Below are 21367 nucleotides of genomic sequence, written 5' to 3'. Positions count from 1 at the left end.
GTGTTTCTAGAAAGATCTGAAGGTATTGAGCTGACACAGGTGCCACCTGTGGGTTCTTAAACAGGCAGTGCAGGAAGGAGACAGCATGACTGCTCCTGATTTGCTCACCCGGGTCCTAAGCTCAGATTTATCATTACCATTTACCATCACTTACCACACTTAAAAATAACCTGTGATCACTCAAGCCTTGGCAGACAGTTTATATTTTGCTTCACCAAGGCAAGGCTTTAATTGGAAACAAACTTAGAAACTACCTTGTTATGATTCTTGGGAGGTACGCCCAGCATTGACAGAGGACAATTCTACTTCTACTTTTCTTATGCAAGGCAGCACATGTTGCAGTCAGGTGCTCCTCTGGACCTTCTTCCTGTGCTTTTTCAAACCAGGAACCTTCAGCAAAAGATGTGTCTCTGACCACAGCACTGACCTATAGATCTTTGGATATCTGGACTTTAGCACCTACAAGAACAGTTGTAAAATTCTGAGCAGTGTGTCCTTTAACAGAGAAGGCAGAAACAAACATCCCACACAAAATGAGATAGTTCAAAAAGAAACTATGGGCAGAGACAGGATCTGTTCTTGGAGTACTCAGACATCTTAAAAATTATATGTATATACAAATACACGCATATGCATTGACTTTAAAAATATTTCTATGGGGTAAGAATTAAAAATCAGCAAACTTGCAAAGTATTATTTTGATCTTTTAATAGATTCCCAACTCCATCAGAATGTTAAGTAAAAACCTCAAGACTTCAGCTGAAAAGTGCATTTCCTACTTAAAACTCTCATCTCCAGAACTTACTGTATCCTATGTCACATCATGATGTGACATTTATGAGATGGTTGATAAGTTCTCCTACATTTCACTTTGTTTTATTGTCCATTTCCTCCACAGAAAGACAGAAGTGAGTGCACCCAGTGTCTTCACTCAAACATGCACTAGGCTACAAAATATTTTTTCCTGGAAAATGTAAATGTTTGGGCCTGTTTAAGAGACTGTGGAAATAATTTTATGGGTCTGGAGCTATCAGACTTCCTCCTACTGCAAAAGTCTGACTAGAGCACTTGGCCACAGGGTTGCTGCTTACAGAAGCATGATGCACCGTGAGTGGCAGCATTACCGTGATCATCAGTGTGTGAAAAGTGGAACCTGCTTTGTCTCTGGCTTAGTCAGAAGAAATCCTTAGATTTGAAACACTGGATGATATTTCTGCAGAGCAAAGGAAGAATGGAAAAAATCAAGCTCTTTCTTGAGGGCAAAAAAAGTGATTGAAGAGGTGATGAAGGATGAGGACAGAGCTTCTTTTAAATAACTTTTTGAAGGTGCATTTTGTGGGTTGTTTTGTTTGGTGTGTTGTTTTGTTTCATTTGTAAGGAAGTAACAGTCTAAACCCTGATTTTAATGGTGAACAAAATAAATCTGAAGGGAGGTATAGCAAAAACTCTTTGAGAATCTACCACTTTAACTCAAGTCAAAGCAGGGACAGATGGAGAAATAATTCCTCCACTACAGAAGTAAATCGAATAAGACCTATGGATTTATTTTTCCCCTCTTGGATGGATGCCTGCATTTTCCAAGGACCTGGAGAGAGCAGCAGACAGGTTTTTTCAGTTGGACAAATTCCAGGATGAAAGCCAGCCTCCCCTCTTTCAGTTGCACATTCCATGAACTCCCAAAGTCTTACCATAAAAGAGCTTTGAACTGTGCAAGCTCATGACCCACATTACAAATATAGCCTTTGATTTTTACTTATAAAAATCCTGAAGCACATTTCTAGATCCATTCATCTCTGTTCCCTAGAGCAGGAGGATGTGCCCAAAAGGGCAATTATGCAGCCAGAGAGAGAACTAGGGGAAATTTAAGCCAGGTCAAAAACATCTGCAGCTTCTCTTACCCACTTTGTGTGGCAATAGAAGAACCAAGTACTGTCTTCCTGCCTAAGCAAGAGAAGAGGCGTATCATATTCTAGGGACAGGCTGGGACATTAATATATTTTATTTCCTAACCCCTTTGGGTCTGAACAGTTATAACAAAATTGTTCTTAAGTCTAGAACCCCGTCATGAAGTCTAATTTCCAACCACAGTATCTGTTACTCCCACTGATGAAAAGGAATGGGATTGCTCTCCATCTTTGAAAAGATGAGGCAATTTCCAAGAAACATGCATTAACCTCAGTACTGCAGTGCAAGAGAGAGATAAAAACTTCTTTAAGTAAACTCCTTTAAATGAGCTGCTGTAAAAAGTCATCTCACCCCAACTATCTCAAGAAGCACTGTAGCTGTAAATACTTACACGAGAGCACGTCTCAACCAAGATGTTTTTCTGCCCTCTGGTGTCAGCTTCTTGTAATGGGCATAACGAGTATAAGCGTTTTCCTTGTACATTTTAACTGTTGTATTTTTTTGAGCAAAGAAATACCTTTTCTGTTGTGAACAGTATCCTGTTGTCTCTGGTGGAGACACCTCTGAAGAGAGGCCAAATTTTGAATGAAAAACATCAGCTTTCCCCAAGCCCAACTACAAAGTTTCAGACAGTGTCACTGCAGCCCAGGAATGCTAGCAGTATCTTCAAATAGATTTAGTCTAGGGGTGAACTGCTGCAGAACAGAGAATACAGCTTGGTTTGTTCCCAGTCTTTCTTCAAATAAATGTTCTTTATAGAACATGTATGCACAAGTTTGTGTAGCTAAAATTATAACAGAACTGACTGTTGCAAGACGAACCTCTTTTAGGGCACGGCACTCCAAGGTCCAACTAGATGTTCCAGCACAAACTCACAAATAGTGCTCTGAGTCTATAGTCCTCAGGGCTGACTAGCCTGGATCAGTGCTATAGCTTCAAGAGCAGCAAGCCTCTCTGATGACTTAGTCTGGAGTGACCTCAGCCTATGCTTCAAGCCTCACCTTTTATTGGCCCCCCCAGTCCTGCTCATGTGTAGTAGGGGCCCACCCTAATCAGGCACAGGTGGGCTTAACACAAGCTTATGCCCACTAACTGGCAATTAGTGGCACTCGGTTGCCTCATTTCACAACAACTGACTTTCCCTCTTTGATTTGCAGTATACCTATACATGAAGCCTTCTTTCCTTGAGACCATGTCTAACTAAACTCCAGCCTAAAAAAGGCAGTAATTTCAGTTGTTTCATGAATACAGTCATAAATTACACCAAAGGAGAGCTGGTTTGTGAACAATACGATTGTCTCTGCGTTTAGGGGCTGGTAAAGTGTCAAAAAAAAGCCTAGAATACTTAATTACACTAGTTTAGAGAAACAAAACAGATTATATAATAAAAATTGCACAAAGTCTGTGACTGGAGCAGCCTCAGAGAGCAGACAGCCAAAGATCTCCAGTACCCTCTACTGGTTGCTAAAGCTCACAGGCATTACCTCAACTGGAAACTCAATTCTGTTCTAGTGGCACTGACAGACCCAGTTAATGCACACCTAGATGTGAGATAGCAGGATGCCAGTGTCCTCAGCAGCACTACAGAGAGCAATGTAGGCTATCCTATTGTTTCAGGAAGAAATTTCAAGTGTTCTGATTATTGTTCCTATGGGCAAATCCCTTATTTGCATTACTGTAGTCATTAGGAGCCGTAGATCCAAAGCCAGAATTTTAACATACCAGACAATGTACAGACAATCGGAAAAACTCCTTATAAGAGATGGATGGAAGAATAGAGGTAATTCACATGCAATATGGTCCAAGAGCTAGGGAGATATCAGAGTAATTTGAGTTGCCAGTGTTCCTCAGTTTGCTTCATTTTATGTTGGAAGGTTGTGGGGAGGGAGTGAAAGTGTGAGACACCATCGCTAGTAAGGAAGATGACAATGAATTTTCACTGACCTCCAGAGACAGCATGAAAAAAAGTACAAGAGCACCCTTTACAAACCTGACTGCATGGATAACACAATCCTGCATCACTGGCCAAAGGTAGATGAAGTCAAGTGAAAAGTGACACATCGAGTGGAAGTATCTACATCACAGGGAGCTCAAAAACATATTTCATGTTGTCAAAGGCAAGAGACATATTGAAGAAGCCAGAGAGCATCAAAGACGGGAGAAGAACCTGTGTAGTATCACTCTGAGATGGGGGGGGTACCGTGGTGCTGAGGCTACAGATGGCATTGCTGACTCAATCGCTACCATTACTGGGTAGGTGAGAAAAGCCTCAGTGCAGAATCTTGTGATACATGGGCAGAATAGGCTATTTCTTAGAGATATTATACAGTGAAGATGTGCAACAGCTACAGGCAGTTATGAGAACCCAGTTTGTGAAAAGCACATCAAGACACAAGATAAGCTAATAAATAGGAAAGGAAGTGGAGAGCAAAATGGTCAGAAGTTACTGTTTAAAAGTAAGAAAATATAAACCAGACTGGAATATAAAACCAGATTGGGAAGCTTGTTGTCTTGTCTAAGCAACAGCACTTCTGCCCTGAGCGTAGCCCATTCACTTTTCTTCCTGACATGTTGGTATTTGAGGTCATCGCTGGCAATAGCTCTGAGGTCTGGGCCACACATTTAGCAGTTTCTTTGTTCTGGGGATCAGATGCTTGAGAAATAACACCAGCTCAGTTCTGTTCTCTCTGGCCACTCCATGGTCTTTACATCATGGAGCCACTAGGGCTGCCCCGAAGTCCAGACCTGCATCACTTTGCATAGGGCTAAGGCACAGAAACCACACTTGAGGGATGAACATGCAGAGGCCCTATTCAGGCAGCAGGAGAGGAAGGTCATCTGGCCAGGCAAAGGACTTACATTACCCTAGGATCTTGCCAAAGGAAGCCAAATGTAAAACTCCCTCCCTGTGAGGTCAAGCTTTCTTGCATAAAATGGGGATAATACTATCCAGGTGCCAGTCACAGAAGAGCTTTGCATGAGGACCAAGCTCATGCTGAAGAAGTTCCTGGGAACAAGAACTTCCTCAGGAGCAAAGAAGACAGTCAGATGCTCAGGCAGCAATGCCCAGAAACGCCTCCCTGTGATCTGAGACAAGCTCCTAAACCCACAAAATTGGGAAACCAGACATAAGCTTAACTATTAGCTCCACATACATTGATACACAACAATTTCAGCAGCCAGAATACTGATGATAATGGGCACCCCTAACATGAGCAAACACTATGGAGTACCCTTTCTCAGTCCACACACACTCTCCCCACAGCACTCCCCACACACCTGGCAGAGAAAGGTCCCACTCACCATCCACCTCCATCCACACCAGACTCTCACCTTCACCTCCCAGTAAAGCCAAGTACACTGCTTGTCCCCTGTCACCCTGCAGCTCTGCCAAGCCTGCCACTATTTTAAAGGTAACAAAAAGGTTTCTTCTTTGCTGAGCCTTTCCACATATTAGTTAATGAAATCTTCCCCTCCTGACTCGGCATATCCTAACACTGCCATTGCACACAGCAGAGATGGATTTTCATCATTTTTTCTTAAAAAAATTAACACTGAAGCAGATACACAACTGGGCTTCTCTGCGAAGTGCCCATGCATCCTCCATCCACACCTCTCCTTCAGACACTGCTCAGCAACTCACAGCTCAACCAGAGCTATTTCACCCACATTTCTACCACTTTGACAGGGCTTAAACACTACTAAACTAACTAACAAATTAATACTACTAAAGCACTGAGGCCCCAACTTACCAGACTGCAAGTCTTTGTTACTGGCACAAGGTACTGGCTGCTCTGCAAAGCCCTCTAGCTCAACCTGGAGATGTAAGCCAGGGCTTTCCATCAGTCCTCTTCCTCCTTGCAGCTCCTCCTTCCCAAGATGTGTTTCTGAGACCCCCAAGTCCTGCTGAGACCCCCACCCACATGGCAGCCATTGCTCCTTGCAGGCAGTGCAAGAACCTCCAAGACTTCACTGATCACATTTCAGCTCTCGCCCAGAGGCCAGGCTGCCCCCCAAGCCCTGCCAGCAAGCTCAGGCCCACCTGGGAAGTAACAAGCTTTTCCTGATCCATGGCTGCAGTGCTGCTGAGGCTCCTGAAGCAGAGCCAAGCTGCCCATACATACTTCATTTTACTCATCTGCTCCACCATCAGTACCTCTGCATAGTACCAGCCTCACCTCCCCGGGGAACTTGGGACTTTCCCCCAGTCCTGACCTCCTCTAACAGAAATGCACCTTTTAGGTCAGGCCACTTCTACACATGAGGTAACTTAAAGGATATCCTCATCTTCACCCATAGGGCTGTGCCTGCTCCTACAGTACCTGAAGAATTTTACAGAAGCCACATTTTCTAATGCCTTTTTGAATCTTAATTTTCCCATTCATGCATCAGGAAACTATTCTAATCTCAGGACTACCTTTGTTATGCAGCAAGCAAGAGAAACGTATGTAAAGGAAATTAAGGTCAAGCATTTTCAAGATGAGAAATACAGAGTCTGGCCAGAAAGAACAAGCCTATTCAATCTACAAGCCCTTGCAGACATGCATTAACTCCTTAGTCTTTGGTTGCATGAGCACATACCACTCCCCTGTCAGTAAACCTGCCTTATTTAGTATTTTGGTTTTACCTGTGCCCAAAATTCAGAACTCCTCCTTTCCTTACAGTTGTGCCCTTTCGTTCCGAGTTCTCCACCAGCATTAACTTACTGTCAAATCCTTGTGGTAACCCACACTATGGTCCATTTTCTCCAAGCAAATAAATTACCAGGGTTTAGATAAAAAATTTCAGAAACATCGAGGAAAATCAACATTTTGCCTGCTTATTGTTAAACCTGGCATGTCCTGACCACCTGTATGTTCTCCCAACATAATGCAAAAAAATGGGAAAAATAGAGATAAGAGAACAGCATCAAACATCTTCATGAACCATCCAAGATTTTTACTTTTTTACAAGGCAGCCTCATAATTTGAGATCACCACATGCAGCAAACATTGGCTGTAATTTTCTAACACAAGACAAGCCACTAAGGTACAAGGAGGAACGTTTCACTCTCACAAATCTCATTCTTTCAGCTACATGATCCAGATGGGAACCCATTGTAAACCTTTCTTTTCAAAATTATGACCTTGATTCCCCCTCCTGGGAGATCATTTGCTCTCATTTATTCTTCCCCCTGGAAATTCTTTCCCCTCATTTACCACTGAGTTTTCACCAGTTTTAGCTGCCTTCAGCCTACTTGCTGGGCTCTGCCAGTGTAGAGCTGCATCCTCAGTGACCTGGTCAAGTCAGGGAAATCTGGCCCAACAAAATCAAATATTTGGCAGTTAAGTGACTAAGAACAGATCCTTGCAGAGGAAGCATAAGGTAACCACCACTACAGACAGTATCACTAGTTCTACCAGCAAAAATGTCTTTGTTTTCCAGTTTCATCACAAAGAAGACTAAAAATTAAATTATACTACTTCATAGTTAAACTGGAATATTAAGAAATTTCCACATTATATTTTTATAATAACTATTTCACTGACCTCAACTCAGAAAATCCTTTTATTCTGTAGAATATTATTTGTGCACGGAGGTGGACAATGAAAAAAAATCAGAGTAGAGACAAAAGCTTTCCTTACTTAATAAAGTATCTGTGTACTTTATGCTCATACTCAAGCTGCTTTTAGAGACAGCCTTCCAATACAGACAGAGTATTTCTCAGATTTTGTTAACAAAGTGTTTACAAGTTAGTATAAACAGTGGTTTGATTCAGCAGGCTGTTTACAATACATCACAACTCCTGACAGAGCAGCTCATTTCTAACATTATCCTTACAAACAGTATACCTTGATACCTGAAGTAATGTTGCAGGGAAAAAATCCAACCCTTTAATCTATGAAAAGGCTTTTCAGGCTGGTATTATTTTAAGTTCTGTATATGCTGCTTATGAAAGAACATAATAATAATTACAAGAGACATCAACCACACCAACAAAGGGCAATCATAGCGAGTAAGTTATTTCTAACAATTCTGCAATGTCCCCTTTTATTACATTCAAATTGTGTGCATGCGCATATATGTCAGACGACTCAAATCTCCCTCACTTTTCACCTGTCCATGGTGTAATCACTGGAGCTCAGACAGGATGCTCCGTAAGTTGCTAAAGATGGTTCCACAACATCAGTCTTGCAACTGGAAGCTATGGGAGATGGAAGATGTGAAGACTGAAGTAGCAGAAGCTTCCAGACATGAAGCTGTCACACAGAAGAAGGAATATGAATCAAAAGGAGCTACTATCTCAAATCTGCCATATTAGAATAAGTTGGATCAGAGCTGCACGTCACATCCTGCTATTGGCTATGAGTAACACATAGGAGGAAAAACTACATCTCTTCCACAAGAACACTAAGGCAACAGTGGCTACCATCTGTTTTTAAAGCAGTTCAGGAGCTGTCTCTTGCTGCCTGATGCAAAGAGGCTTGTTCCAGAATCTTCAGTCTTAGAAGATTGTAACTCAGGACTGCACAGCACCAGTCCAGCAACCAATAGCTTGGGACACCAGGCTGCTCCAAGTTCATCTTTCAAGCATTTGAAATTTCTTGCTGACTGCTTCCTGGCAGAGTGGAAGGAGTTTACTTTCCTTAGCTTCCCAAGCTGAAAATCTGTAATGCCCTGCTTAGTATGACAGGAACCAGTTATCTCCCCACACATCCTAAGGGGAACACAAGTTCTCTCACACTGATCCAGGCTCCTTCAGCCTGATGTGTAGATGACTCTCTGGACATCAGCAATCATACCAGTTACCAAAAATATACCTTCCCACTCCCAGGCTCAATTTTTGACCTGTGTAGGATGGGAAAGTAAATGAGCAGTTTTCCGCAAGTATGGAGCATCATTTCTCTGGAGCAGTTATCCAATTACCAGGGGAAGAAATAGGTGCATACTAAGAGGACGTTCAAGGAAGATGCATGCAGAATGAAGCCTATATAGCAACATACTCTCAGATAACTTTGGAGCGACTGGAGGAATGCCTGCCACTATAGACCCTGCAAGATCTCACATCTTCATCATATTATCAGATCTGCACAAGAGACTGCAATGGAAGCAGGCACTGAATTCAGTAGCAGAGGAGTATTGTATTGACCAGATGGTTGAAGATAAGAATTTTTCTTTAGTCTGTCTGAAGCTCCTTCCTAGATGGCAACACACCAAGGGATAGACCTCAGAAGTTTCTTACACATCTGAGAAAATGCAAACCTCCAGAGACAGAAAAAAGTTCCGAGTGCACACAGAGCCAAACTGCCTCACAAATCACTGGCAGAGCTGATTTAGCAAATACATTGCCAGCTACCTGTAGGGAAGGCTGAAGAGAGATCCAGGCAATGAAACAAATTTCATTCAGTTTGCAGTACAGCTCCCTGGCAACTATGAATAACAGCATAAGGAAAGCTGACCAGCTAGTCAGCACATTTATCAGCTTAATGAGCAGTAATCCTTAATCAGACCAGAAGCTCCCTGCAGCTGGGTAAACTGCCTCAGCCACTGCTTAGCAGAGAACGGAAAACAGAGAAAAACAAAGATATCCTTGCTAAACTCTCCTTCCAGTTTCTAGCAGCCAACAATTTAAATGTGTTTATTGAAAAACAGGTATTCTTTAAAGAAGAACTACTTCAGTTGATGTCCCCATCACAAATAAAGCTATTTTTTAACCTCATTGCATTGTACAGGATAACAAAAATCAATTTGCTTCATGCTTGATAACATTTCTCAAAGACTGGGATGGCAAGCAGCAAAACATCTACTTCAGAACCTTGACTGGGTCCAATATGCATCAGTGACAACTTTACTGTAATTAAAATTCTTTTGAGGAGAGCTCACAGGCTTCTCTTACCAGTTCAGAGAGAAAAAAACAAGTCAGTGAGGAAGGCCTCTGGTAATTCTTGATGAGGTAAAGGAGCCCCAGATCCCTAACATAAACACAGGTACACCCCATATCAGTAGCAGACAAAGAGGGCACATGTCTCAACAGATCAGGAAATCAGTGAGAGGCTCATCACTCACTTAGCTTTTCAAGGATGGAAAGAGCAGCCAGGAATATACAGATCTCTGCCATTAAAGGCAGGATGAAGAGAAGCAATGGCAGTGACTGCAGGTCATACAACACTGCCATATCTGCATGCAGCAATCAGTCATTACTATTGTTAGAGTTCAGCTCTCTAAGCCCAGCACTGACAAACTATCTCCAGCAGACATTCTTTAACATCCAAAGCTTGCTATAACCTAACAACCAAATGGGCAAGCTTACTCCACCAATTTCCTAAGCCTGTAACACAGATTTCCTTGATAGTATTTATTTCACTCAAGCAGAAAAACTTGAGAGAGAGGGACAGAGTCATGGTTTATGTATGACAAAAGAGAAAGGCCTATGAACTATTAAAATTGCCCCTGTAAAGGAACAAAGTCAAAGATGGAAAAAGTTGCAGTTACATACTAGGGAATCACATTTCGTTCTTCTTCACACCCTCAAGCACTGAAAAAAAGGAGGGGGAACAGCATAAAGAAATGCTTTCGTACATTTTATGGAAGTAAAATATGAAAACCAAACTTTTTTGAAAGTGCCACTTCCCAGGAAATTAAAAAATCAACAACACAACTGAAAACAAAGTCCCTTAGTAGGTGACTAAAAAGTTTCTTACGGTGTCAAGAAAAAAAAGAGGACCAAGGCAGTACTCAGCTTTGCCATAAGTAATGTAGAAGAAACTGTTTTACACTAAATGGTATCTTCCCAAGGAGTTAGTTACAGAGATGACACTTGTTACTAATAAATTTTGAATAATACTGAATAAGGAAGAGAAAAAAAGTCTACCTCTCACTTCAAAAAATACCAAGACAAAAAACTTTTCGTTTATTAATAATAGCATATAACAGAAGATTCTGTTATATATATGTAACAGAATATGTATATGTAACAGAGTATATATATATATTCACAATTCTGTCAACAGAATTGTCTCAGCACCACACTAACTTGGCTGCACCACTAGAGCTCATCACCAGTAGGGTGAGGCTTGAGTGGCGCAGCCGGTTAGCCTGCGGTATTCAAACAGCCAACCCCAAGCAATGCTGAGGCCGTGGGTTCGAGCCTCACCCTACTGGTGATGAGACAAAGCTCCAGTGGCCTAATCAGGTTAGCATGGTGCTACGAGAAGCAGTAATCTCTCTGCTGGCTTGCTCAGGTGTGAGCTGAGCCTGTGCTTCAAGTTTCACCTTTTATTGGCCCCCTAATCCTGCTCATGCTCAGTAGGGGCCCGCTCTAATCAGGCACAGGTGGGCTTAACACAAGCTCTTGCCCACTACCTGGCAATTAGTGGCACCTGGTTGCCTCATTTCACTACATTTTAGTGCAGTTTGTTCGTTTTAGCCAAAATGCAATTCTGCCCTTTTTGTGTATGTCCTGGCTTCAGAGGGACAGACAGATCCACAGGCTATTCATTAGAGCAACAAGGCTGATGCAAGGACTAAGGGGAAAGTCTTAAGAGGAGAGGCTGAGGGAGCTGGGGTTGTTTAGCCTGGAGAAGACTCAGAATCACTCTCTACAACTACCTGAAGGGAGGCTGTAGTCAGATCGGGGTCAGGCTCTTCTCCAAGGCAACTAGTGACAGGGAAAGAGGGCATGGCCTGAAGCTGTGCCACGGGAGGTTTAGGTTGGATATCATAAAGCACTTACAGAGAGGGTGATCAGTCATTGGAATGGACTGCCCAGGGAAGTGGTGGAGTCACTGTCCCTGGAGGTGTTTAAGGCAAGGCTGAATGCAGCACTTTGTGGTCTAGCTGACGTGGTAGTGTTAGGTCATTGGCTGGACTTGACCTCAGAGGTCTTCTCCAGCCTTAGTAATTCTGTGATTCTGTGATTAGTAGCTGTACACCGCCCAGCAGCTCCATCTAGGGAAGCTGCCCCTATTGACCCCATCACAGGGTGTCCCACACCACTCACATGCTCAGTAAAATGTGGGAGCTGGGCTGAGGACTGCAGCTTTGTTTCCTGGGGCTCCTCCCTCTTGGTGTGCTGCTGCTCCCTCTGCTACTCCTGAGGACCAGCCTCAGTGTTATAGTGTTGAGTGTGGTGAGACACATAGGCTTATCAGGGAAGTTGTGGCTCCCTTCTCCCTGGAAGTGTTCAAGACCAGGTTGCATGGGGCTTGGAGCAACCTGGTCTAGAGGGAGGTGTCCCTGCCCATGGCAAGGGTGTTGGAATTCAATGATCACTTCCCACCCAAACCATTCTATCATAAGCTTAAATGCTTTATTTTAATGCTTATACTAATCTTGTTTTTCATTGTAATCCATTTGTATTTCAACCCACAGAGCTCCTCTCCTCTTCCTGGTTACCCTCCCTGGCTGGGGAGGGGTCATCAGGTGCAAAATCAAACTGCTTCAGTCCAGCCCCAGATCCAGGCTAAACAAAGACAGCATACAATGTGGACTCCAGGGTTTCCATTGTAAGGAAGAGTTGCCTTGGCAAGCAGAACACTGTGTTATTCTGCCCTTTTTGTCCTTATACAGTTGGACATAATAAGACAGAAGCTTTGCAAGATAGTACACAATTCTTTACTTTTATTAATGGCAAAATCTGATTTACTACATCGTCACATTGCTAGTCAGAAACGCTTCAGTGATGAAGAAAGTCAATGCTGTGTCAACTCTACAACATTAATTTACAAAGAAATTACAGTAATGTTCAACACAACATCCCTTCCTTTCTTCAGTGGAAAATCCCCCCACCTCCCCTTCAGTGGTTGTATTACTACATAAATCAAAAATGTTTTTTGGACAACACAACCCCAAATTTTTGGAAAACAAAAAATGGTCGTCTACAGATGTTTTAGAAGTCTTCAAATATCCTCATCATCAGATGTGTCACTACTGCTTGTCTCAGAATCCTCCTCCTGAGTAGGTTTGAAAGTGCTGTTTTTCCAGGGACTAAATCTAAAACCAGAAATGAGGCCCTTTTTCAAAATGCCAGTTTTCCAAAGGCCATTTTTTTGTAGCTGAAATGAGAAAAGATGAAATTAGGTAAAAGGTAAACACAACAACCTGTTGCATTTCAATATTCTCTGCATTTTCATCTCTGAACTCCATTAGATCCACAGCACTGCCTTGTCATATATACACACAAAGAAGTCCCCAGAGAGTCTTCACTTCTGAGCTAGACAGCTGTTCCTCCAGTTGTGATAAGCTCCTGCAGTCAATCACAGCTTGCCCTCTTCTCACCCACTTCCTCAGACATCTTGCCCTAGTGATCCCTCCTCCCACACAGTCTCTTCCCTGTGATTAAGTCCCTTTTTCCACAGAGCTGAAAAATCTGTGCTAAGAAGGGCAGGGTCTGCAATAAGGGGCACAGAAGAGGAGAAGCAGCAGCAAAGAATGAGTATCCCGATATGTTTACCTCAAGCAGTTGGACAGTCAAAGACACTTTAGAAAAAGAGAACAACTTATTCTACAACAAGAAAGGAATTACTGCTTTTCTACACAGTGTAGAAGCTGGGCAATAAGCTATGCATTTAGAGTTTAATATGCAAAATGCCCTAATTCATACATTTGTGGGGCTAGACTTATAGAAATAGCAAATGTCCATATTTAACACTGCACAAGATGCTCTGTTACAGCTTCTCCTCACTGTTTATACCCATCAGGTATAAACAACACTTTTGATTAAAAAAAAAGAAAGTTAAAAAAAAAAAAAAAAAAAAAAAAAAAAGAGAGAGAGAGAGAGAAAGCAAAAATTCTTGCCTCTGCAGACTTTGTTGTTAGTGAATTACTACAGAACTACTGTTTGTCAGTTTCCAGAGAAAATTCAGATTTTGGAGAACCAAGGAAACTGCATAAAAATAGTGGGAAAAAAATGCTCTTTCCTCAAGTTAAGCTGAAGAGATGGAAAGCCTCAGCAATTCTACTACCAGCAATGCTGAAACTACTTAGAAGCCCACCCTTACATTATCATAGTGTTACCTGATCCCTAATGACTCTGAACTCCCTCATCTCTTCCTCTGTTAGTGGAGCACACATTTCATCATTTTCGCTGTATTCCTGCCATCCCATCGCCTTTAATAACCTTTAAATCAAAAAGGACAACATGAAGCAATTTGCTACACACTCAGACATTTCAGGGTCTGCCTACATAGATGTGGAAACAACTGTAACTAACAACATATAAAACCCTGTAAAAAATGGATTAATCAGTTGGTTGGTTCTTTTTTTTTTTTTTTAAATAAAATTATGAAAAAATAGGTTAAAAGCCTTACAAAATATATATAAAGCATGGGAGTTGCAAAGTTCACAGGTATTTCACAGATGATCCTTTTTTCCCCTACCTGTGGTAAAAACTATACCCTCGTTTTAAGGCAAGATATCTGTGACAGGTGGAAAACTAAACATGTATTTCCTAGGTATAACTGCTATTATAGAATAGCAGCACACCCCAGTATGAAAAGACTCACAACTGAGGGAATCAATGGGATTTCCTGGACAACAAGGCATCCATCAAGAAATACCCGTGGTGTCCCCCTCCATGGGAATGAATTCAGGATGAAATGGTTTCACAAAGCACAGGCTACAAAAAATCAAAGAGCCAGGACAGGCTTCTTTGCAACAGAGTATCACCCAACAGCAGATGCTGATTTTTAACAGAATGTGAGTTTTGAGATGAGAGGAGGAAAAGAAACAAGGGAAACATTCCTCAAGACCAAGCTTGAGATGTTGAAAGATGCAAAAATCTATGTGTTTTAGCTAGTGCCAAAAGTGGGATCACATGATAGAGTTTAGTATCACACAGAGAAGAAGCAGGGCAATAAGTTGGATTGCAACCCTGGACTTCTGGAGGGCTAAATTTGTCCGCTTCAAAGACCTACTTGGAGGAATCCCATTAGCTAAGAGCCTAGAAGGTAGGGGGTGCAAGGAGAGTTGGTTATTATTCAAAAATCACTTGCTCTAAGCTCAAGATAGGTGCATTCCTTTACATAAAAATCATGTAGGGAAGGAAGAAGATCTGCGTGGATGACCAAGGAGCTGCTTGAGAAAATCATGCAGAAAAAAGCAGTTCATAGTATGCGGAAAATAAGGGACTGGTCACTTGGTAGTATTATAGGAACAGTGCCAGGATATGTAGAAAAGTAACAAGAAAGGGCCACTCTCTTTTCATTGGTGTCCTGTGATAGGAAAAGAGGCAATGGGCATAAATGGGAACACAGGACAGTCAAGATCCATAAAAGGAAAAGTGTTCTTACTGTAAAGGTGATGGAGTGTAGTGAAATGAGGCACTAATTGCCAGGTAGTGGGCATGAGCTTGTGTTAAGCCCACCTGTGCCTGATTAGAGCAGGCCCCTACTGAGCATGAGCAGGATTAGGGGGCCAATAAAGCTCACTCCTGAGGAAGCCAGCAGAGAGATTAGTTGCTTTTTTTTACTGCTTCTGAGGGCACTGCGCTAACCTGATTGGGCCACTGGAGCTTTGTCTCAGCACTGCACATAACTTGGTTGTGCCACTAGAGCTCTTCACCGTTAGGGTGAGGCTCGAACCTACAGCCGCAGCATTGCTCCAGTTTCTCTGTGTGAGCACGCTAGCTGGCTGCGCCACTTGAGCCTTACCCTCCCTAATCAGGCACAGGTGGGCTTAACACAAGCTCATGCCCACTACCTGGCAACTAGTGGCACCTGGTTGCCTCATTTCACTACAATGGAGCACTGGAACAGACTGCCACAAGAGGTTATGGAGCCTCTTTCTCTAGAGGTGTTCAACACACATATGGACACATTTCTATATGACATGCTCTAGGTGATCATGCTTTGGAGGGCTGCTGGACTCAACGATCTCCAGAGGTCCCTTCCAACCCCTACCATTCTATGATTCCATGATTCAGTACCTGAGCAGGAAGAAAGTGGTTTTGCAAGACACTGAAAATACAGGGCTTCTGATGTGAAGACACTTATCATGACTTAGAAGTCTGGGTGGACTGAAAACCAGAGGGCAGAATTATTCTCTATTACCCACCTCTCCACCATCCCGAAGAGAAGATAAAAAGGGAATAAGGACAGAAGACGTAAAGTTGGAAAATTAAAAAAAAGCCATCCTAAAAGCCTGGAATTGTAGAAGGAGAAACAGGACAGTAACAGAAATGGAAATTACATCCTCTGCAGTATTTGAACAGAACTGGATAATGTGACAGCAAGGAACAATGAAATCCTCTGGAAGCAGCACAAATAACATGCAAGTCATCCAAAACTCTCTCTGATATGGATATGTGAAAATATGTGCATTTGTATAGACATACAAAAGAAGACTCACAATGCAAAATGCAGCTTAATGATAGATATATTTCTGGCAATTTGTGTTAGAAAGTTTTACTGCAAGCAAGTTAGATCTTAACAGTATTACATACAATAAAGTGAATAGTTACTGAGTTCCTATTAATGCAAATACAATTTAGGGCAATAGCTAATTGACTTTTAAGCAACAGTGTCCAAAGTTAGGAGGACCACTGTCACTTAAAATCAACACTAGGCTTCCAGAATGGCTAAGAGTGAACCATATAAAAAACACAACTTGAGATTAGCAGACTTGACACCAGCAAGATGGCTCTATGTTGGGACAGTTCCTCAGCAAAAGGGAGGCCCAACACTATGTCAACACCATCAGCAGGTATGAACAAGTATCCTGTGCATTAAGCTGGTCACTTCACATCAAATTTATCAGAAAAGTCTTACCATACCATTTGTCTGCATTCACACAGAAGTCACAGCCGAAATGCTGGGACAATACGAAGACAGAGCCTCTCCAGGATACCACAAAAGAAAGACATTTCACAGGGCCCAGAAACCCTATTGAAAGCCACTCAAAGCCATATCAATTGGAAGATGAGAGATAGATTTGACTATCTCCTAGCGAAAAAATCTCATCAGCAGACTCTAGTGGTCAAAGATTTCTGTTCCCCTAGCCAATGGCGGAAAAAGAGGAACACAGCAGGGTGCATTTCATTTTTCATACTCATGAGGAACAGGAGGTCACGCAAATTTCCTCTGCAGGTATTACAAAAGGGAAAGTTCTTCAGTCCAGTGTGTATGTATAGTCGATCAATAAATTAAAGAAAAAAAACCTATCATGGCAACTCTGTAGTTGCGAGAAACTGTAACAATCTGACAGAGCTCATAATCTGAGTTGTGATTTCCCACAGCATCATTCTCATCATTATCAGCTTCTGATGCAGTTACTTTTATGAGATTCTCCAATTGTTTCAATTCCTTTTTTTTACATTAGTTACTTTACAATGAGGAAAAATTCACGGGAGTTTTAGGAAAGATGCATAATTTAAAGCATTATTAATACATATAACAACTATATGCATTGTTCCTCCCAGACATGCAGACCAAGGTTAGAGCCATGCAGTCACTATGAAGTTTGCTTTCATAGAATCATAGAATCATAGAATAGGCTGGGTTGGAAGGGACCTCAGAGATCATCGAGTCCAACCCTTGATTAACTACCGCTGCAGTCACTAGACCATGGCACTGAGTGCCACATCCAGTCTCTTTTTAAATGTCTCCAGGGACGAAGAGTCCACTACCTCCCTGGGCAGCCAGTTCCAATGTCTGATCACCCTTTCCGTGAAAAAATTCTTTCTAATATCCAATCTGAACTTCCCCCGGCACAATTTAAGACCATGCCCTCTTGTCTTACTGAGAGCTGCCTGGGAAAAGAGACCAACCCCCACCTGGCTCCAACCTCCTTTCAGGTAGTTGTAGAGAGCAATGAGGTCTCCCCTGAGCCTCCTCTTCTCCAGGCTGAACAGCCCCAGCTTCCACAGCCTCTCCTCATAGGATCTGTGTTCGAGTCTCTTCACCAGCCTGGTTGCCCTCCTTTGGACCTGTTCGAGGACCTCAATATCCTTCTTGAACTGAGGGGCCCAGAACTGAACACAGTACTCGAGGTGAGGCCTCACCAGGGCTGAGTACAGGGGCAGAATCACCTCCTTGGACCTGCTGGTGACGCTGTTCCTGATACAGGCCAGGATGCCATTGGCCTTCTTGGCTACCTGGGCACACTGCTGGCTCATGTTCAGCTTCCTGTCAATCCAGACTCCCAGGTCCCTTTCTGCCTGGCTGCTCTCCAACCACTCTGTCCCCAGCCTGTAGCGCTGCATGGGGTTGTTGTGGCCAAAGTGCAGGACCCGGCACTTGGCCTTGTTGAACCTCATCCCATTGGAATCAGCCCATCTCTCCAGTCTGTCCAGGTCCCTCTGCAGAGCCCTCCTGCCTTCCAGCTGATCGACACTCCCCCCCAGCTTGGTGTCATCTGCAAATTTGCTGCTGATGGACTCAATCCCCTCATCCAAGTCATCAATGAAGATATTGAACAGAACTGGGCCCAGCACTGATCCCTGGGGGACACCGCTGGTGACTGGCCGCCAACTGGATGCAGCCCCATTCAGCACCACTCTCTGGGCCCGGCCCTCCAGCCAATTCCTAACCCAGTGCAGAGTACGCTTGTCCAAGCTGTGGGCTGACAGCTTTTTCAGGAGAATGCTGTGGGAGACGGTGTCAAAGGCCTTGCTGAAGTCCAGATAGACCACATCCACAGCCTTCCCCTCATCCACCAGGCGGGTCACCTAATCATAAAAGGAGATCAGGTTGGTCAGACAGGATCTGCCCTTCCTAAACCCGTGCTGGCTGGGTCTGATCCCCTGTCCATCCTGCAGGTGCTGTGTGATTGCCCCCAGGATGATCTGTTCCATAACCCTGCCAGGCACTGAGGTCAGGCTGACAGGCCTGTAGTTTCCTGGGTCTTCCTTCTGGCCCTTCTTGTGGATTGGCGTGACATTGGCCAACTTCCAGTCATCTGGGATGTCCCCAGTGAGCCAGGACTTCTGGTAGATGATAGAGAGAGGCTCGGCGAGCTCTTCTGCCAGCTCTCTCATCACCCTTGGATGGAGTTCATCTGGTCCCATAGACTTGTGGGGATCCAAGCAGCCCAGTAGGTCACTGACAGTTTCCTTCTGGATTACAGGGGGGGTGTTTAGATTCTTGTCTCCTATAGGTTCCAGAAGCCAGCTGTCCTCAGGATAACCGGTTTTACTATTAAAAACTGAGGCAAAGAAGGTGTTAAATACCTCAGCCTTTTCTTCATCTTTGACAATTACATTCCCGCCCATGTCCAGTAAAGAATGAAAGTTTTCCTTGCCCCTCCTTTTGCCACTGATGTATCTGTAGAAGGACTTGTTGTTATCCTTCACAGAGGTGGCGAGATTTAGTTCAAGTTTTGCCTTTGTCTCTCTAATTTTTTTCCTACACAACTTAACTGTATTCCTGAATTCCTCTTGAGTAGATAACCCTTTTTTCCATAATTGGTAGGCCCTCTTCTTCACCCTAATTTCTTTCAAAGTCTCTCTGTTCAGCCAGAGTGGTCGTCTTCCCCGCCGGCTCGCCTTTCAGCACACCGGGACAGCCTGCTCCTGAGCTTTCAAAACTTGCTCTTTGAAGAATGTCCATCCCTCCTGGACCCCTTTGTTTTCAAGGGCTGTTTCCTAGGGTATGCTCTGGACTAGTCTTCTGAACAGGCCAAAATCTGCCCTCCGGAAGTCTAATGTAGAGGTTTTATTGACAACCCTCCTTGTGTCCCTGATTATTGAGAACTCTATTATTTCATGATCACTAAGTCCCAGGCACCCACCGACCACCACATCTCCCACCAGCCCCTCTCTGTTTGTGAAAAGAAGGTCAAGTGGGGCTCCATCCCTGGTAGGCTCATTTACCAGCTGCATCAGGAAATTATCCTCTATACACTCTAGGAATCTCCTAGACTGCCTCCTCTCTGCTGTGTGGAGTTCCCAGCAGATGTCCGGCAGGTTAAAGTCACCCACGAGAACAAGGGATGACGATTTTGAAACATCTGCCAGCTGCTTGTAAAAGAGTTCATCACCCTCTTCCTCCTGATTGGGTGGTCTGTAACAGACTCCCATCACAGTATCAGCCTTGTTGGCCTTCTCCCTGATTCTGACCCACAGGCACTCCACCTTATTATCCCCAACTTCAATTTCTACAGAGTCAAGAGACTCTCTAACATACAGGGCTACCCCTCCACCTCTCCTACCCTGTCTGTCCCTTCTGAAGAGCCTGTAGCCACCCATGGCAGCACTCCAGTCATGGGAGTTATCCCACCACGTTTCCGTGATAGCGACTACGTCATATCTTTCCTGCTGCACGGTGGCTTCCAGCTCCTCCTGTTTGGTGCCCATGCTGCGTGCATTGGTGTACATGCACTTCAGCTGGGCTGCTGGTTTGTCTCTTAACTTGCGCTGTCCACCCTTGGGCTCCTTTCTGGAGAGCCTTGTTTCAGCCCCTTCCCCCTTCGAACCAAGTTTAAAGCCCTCCTTATCAGTCCCGCCAGCTTGTGGGCTAGAGTCCTTTTTCCCCTGTTAGATAGATGCAGTCCACCTGGTATGCTGAAATTCGGCCCATAGTCAAAAAACCCAAAGTTCCTCCGGTGGCACCAATCCCTTAGCCACCTGTTGATGAGATATGTTTTTCTGCTCCTATCCTCATTCATCTCCTCTACTGCTTTATTTCTTTATAAGGAAATACACTGAATTTTTAGTAAAGCAAGTTTAAGTCAGTAAACAAGTCTAGTAAAACAAAAGTACATTAATGTAAATTAGCACCTCTAAAAGTTAAATTTGTGACAGTACTCAGTAAAAATTGTATTCTGAATTAGTAATTGTTTATGACATGCTCACTTTCCATACTCTTCATATTATATAAAATACATACCTATGCTCTGCCTCAAGTGAGCTTGAAAGAACATCTGCCTGAGGGAAAGCTGAAGATTGAATGATCTGTTGAGATTTAATTGAAGTGTTGCCATTCTCCTGTGGAATTTCACTTTCAGTGTTTTGGCTAATATCTCTCTCACGATGAGGACTGTTGCTTTTATTCAAGTTAAAGGACGCATCATTCTGTTAAAAAAAAATTTACATTACGGAGTTTAAAAGTAAACTCCATTCATAAGAACATGTCTCCGAGTTCTGCAATTCAGTTATTCTCTTATATTTAATTTTAAATGGGTACACTCTGTATTATTTTGGAGATAATTCTGTTCATAATTCTAGAGTTTGAAACACTTGGATACTACAGAAATACTAAGTTATACCACTGATAAATAATGCAAAAAGCAACTCCCACGCTCTGCCTGAAAACCTTTTTCTAGAAAGATTCAAACATATCTTAAAATTCAAACTTACATAAACTGACTTTCATACTTCTTTCATATAGAAGTAATATTATCTGTTGAACTTACAATGTTCTTAATTAAGTATCAGAGCCCCACGTCAGGAAAACACATAGTTCTCAAGTTTACTTTGCGTAAGGGACAGCCACCATGCCTCAGCCAGCAAATTCATCTGCCACAAGTTCAGAAAGATTTGATAATGCTC

General features: G+C 43.1%; 1 protein-coding gene across 11 annotated transcripts in view; it reads right to left on the bottom strand.

Annotated features, from left to right (window-relative positions):
• GPBP1 (GC-rich promoter binding protein 1) overlaps nucleotides 1-21367 on the bottom strand; it is a 329691-nt gene that overhangs the window by 278473 nt on the left and 29851 nt on the right. For 6 of the 11 annotated variants that reach the window (XM_071730282.1, XM_071730280.1, XM_071730281.1 and 3 more), the window contains 3 exons: nucleotides 20706-20890; nucleotides 13900-14002; nucleotides 12286-12938 (listed from right to left, as the gene is read on the bottom strand). In XM_071730282.1, the coding sequence (XP_071586383.1) occupies nucleotides 12783-12938; nucleotides 13900-14002; nucleotides 20706-20890 (444 nt within the window). In that variant the 3' untranslated portion in view covers nucleotides 12286-12782. Of the gene's footprint in view, nucleotides 1-12246; nucleotides 12939-13899; nucleotides 14003-14138; nucleotides 14501-20705; nucleotides 20891-21367 lie in introns of those variants that run through there. The other 5 variants (XM_071730287.1, XM_071730288.1, XR_011723178.1 and 2 more) reach the window with 4 other exon arrangements.

Source organism: Heliangelus exortis, chromosome Z (genome assembly GCF_036169615.1).
Source record: "Heliangelus exortis chromosome Z, bHelExo1.hap1, whole genome shotgun sequence".
In the NCBI taxonomy this organism is placed as follows: Eukaryota; Metazoa; Chordata; class Aves; order Apodiformes; family Trochilidae; genus Heliangelus; species Heliangelus exortis.
Note: the sequence above shows the minus strand (reverse complement) of the source record. Positions and strands in the feature narration are given on the sequence as shown.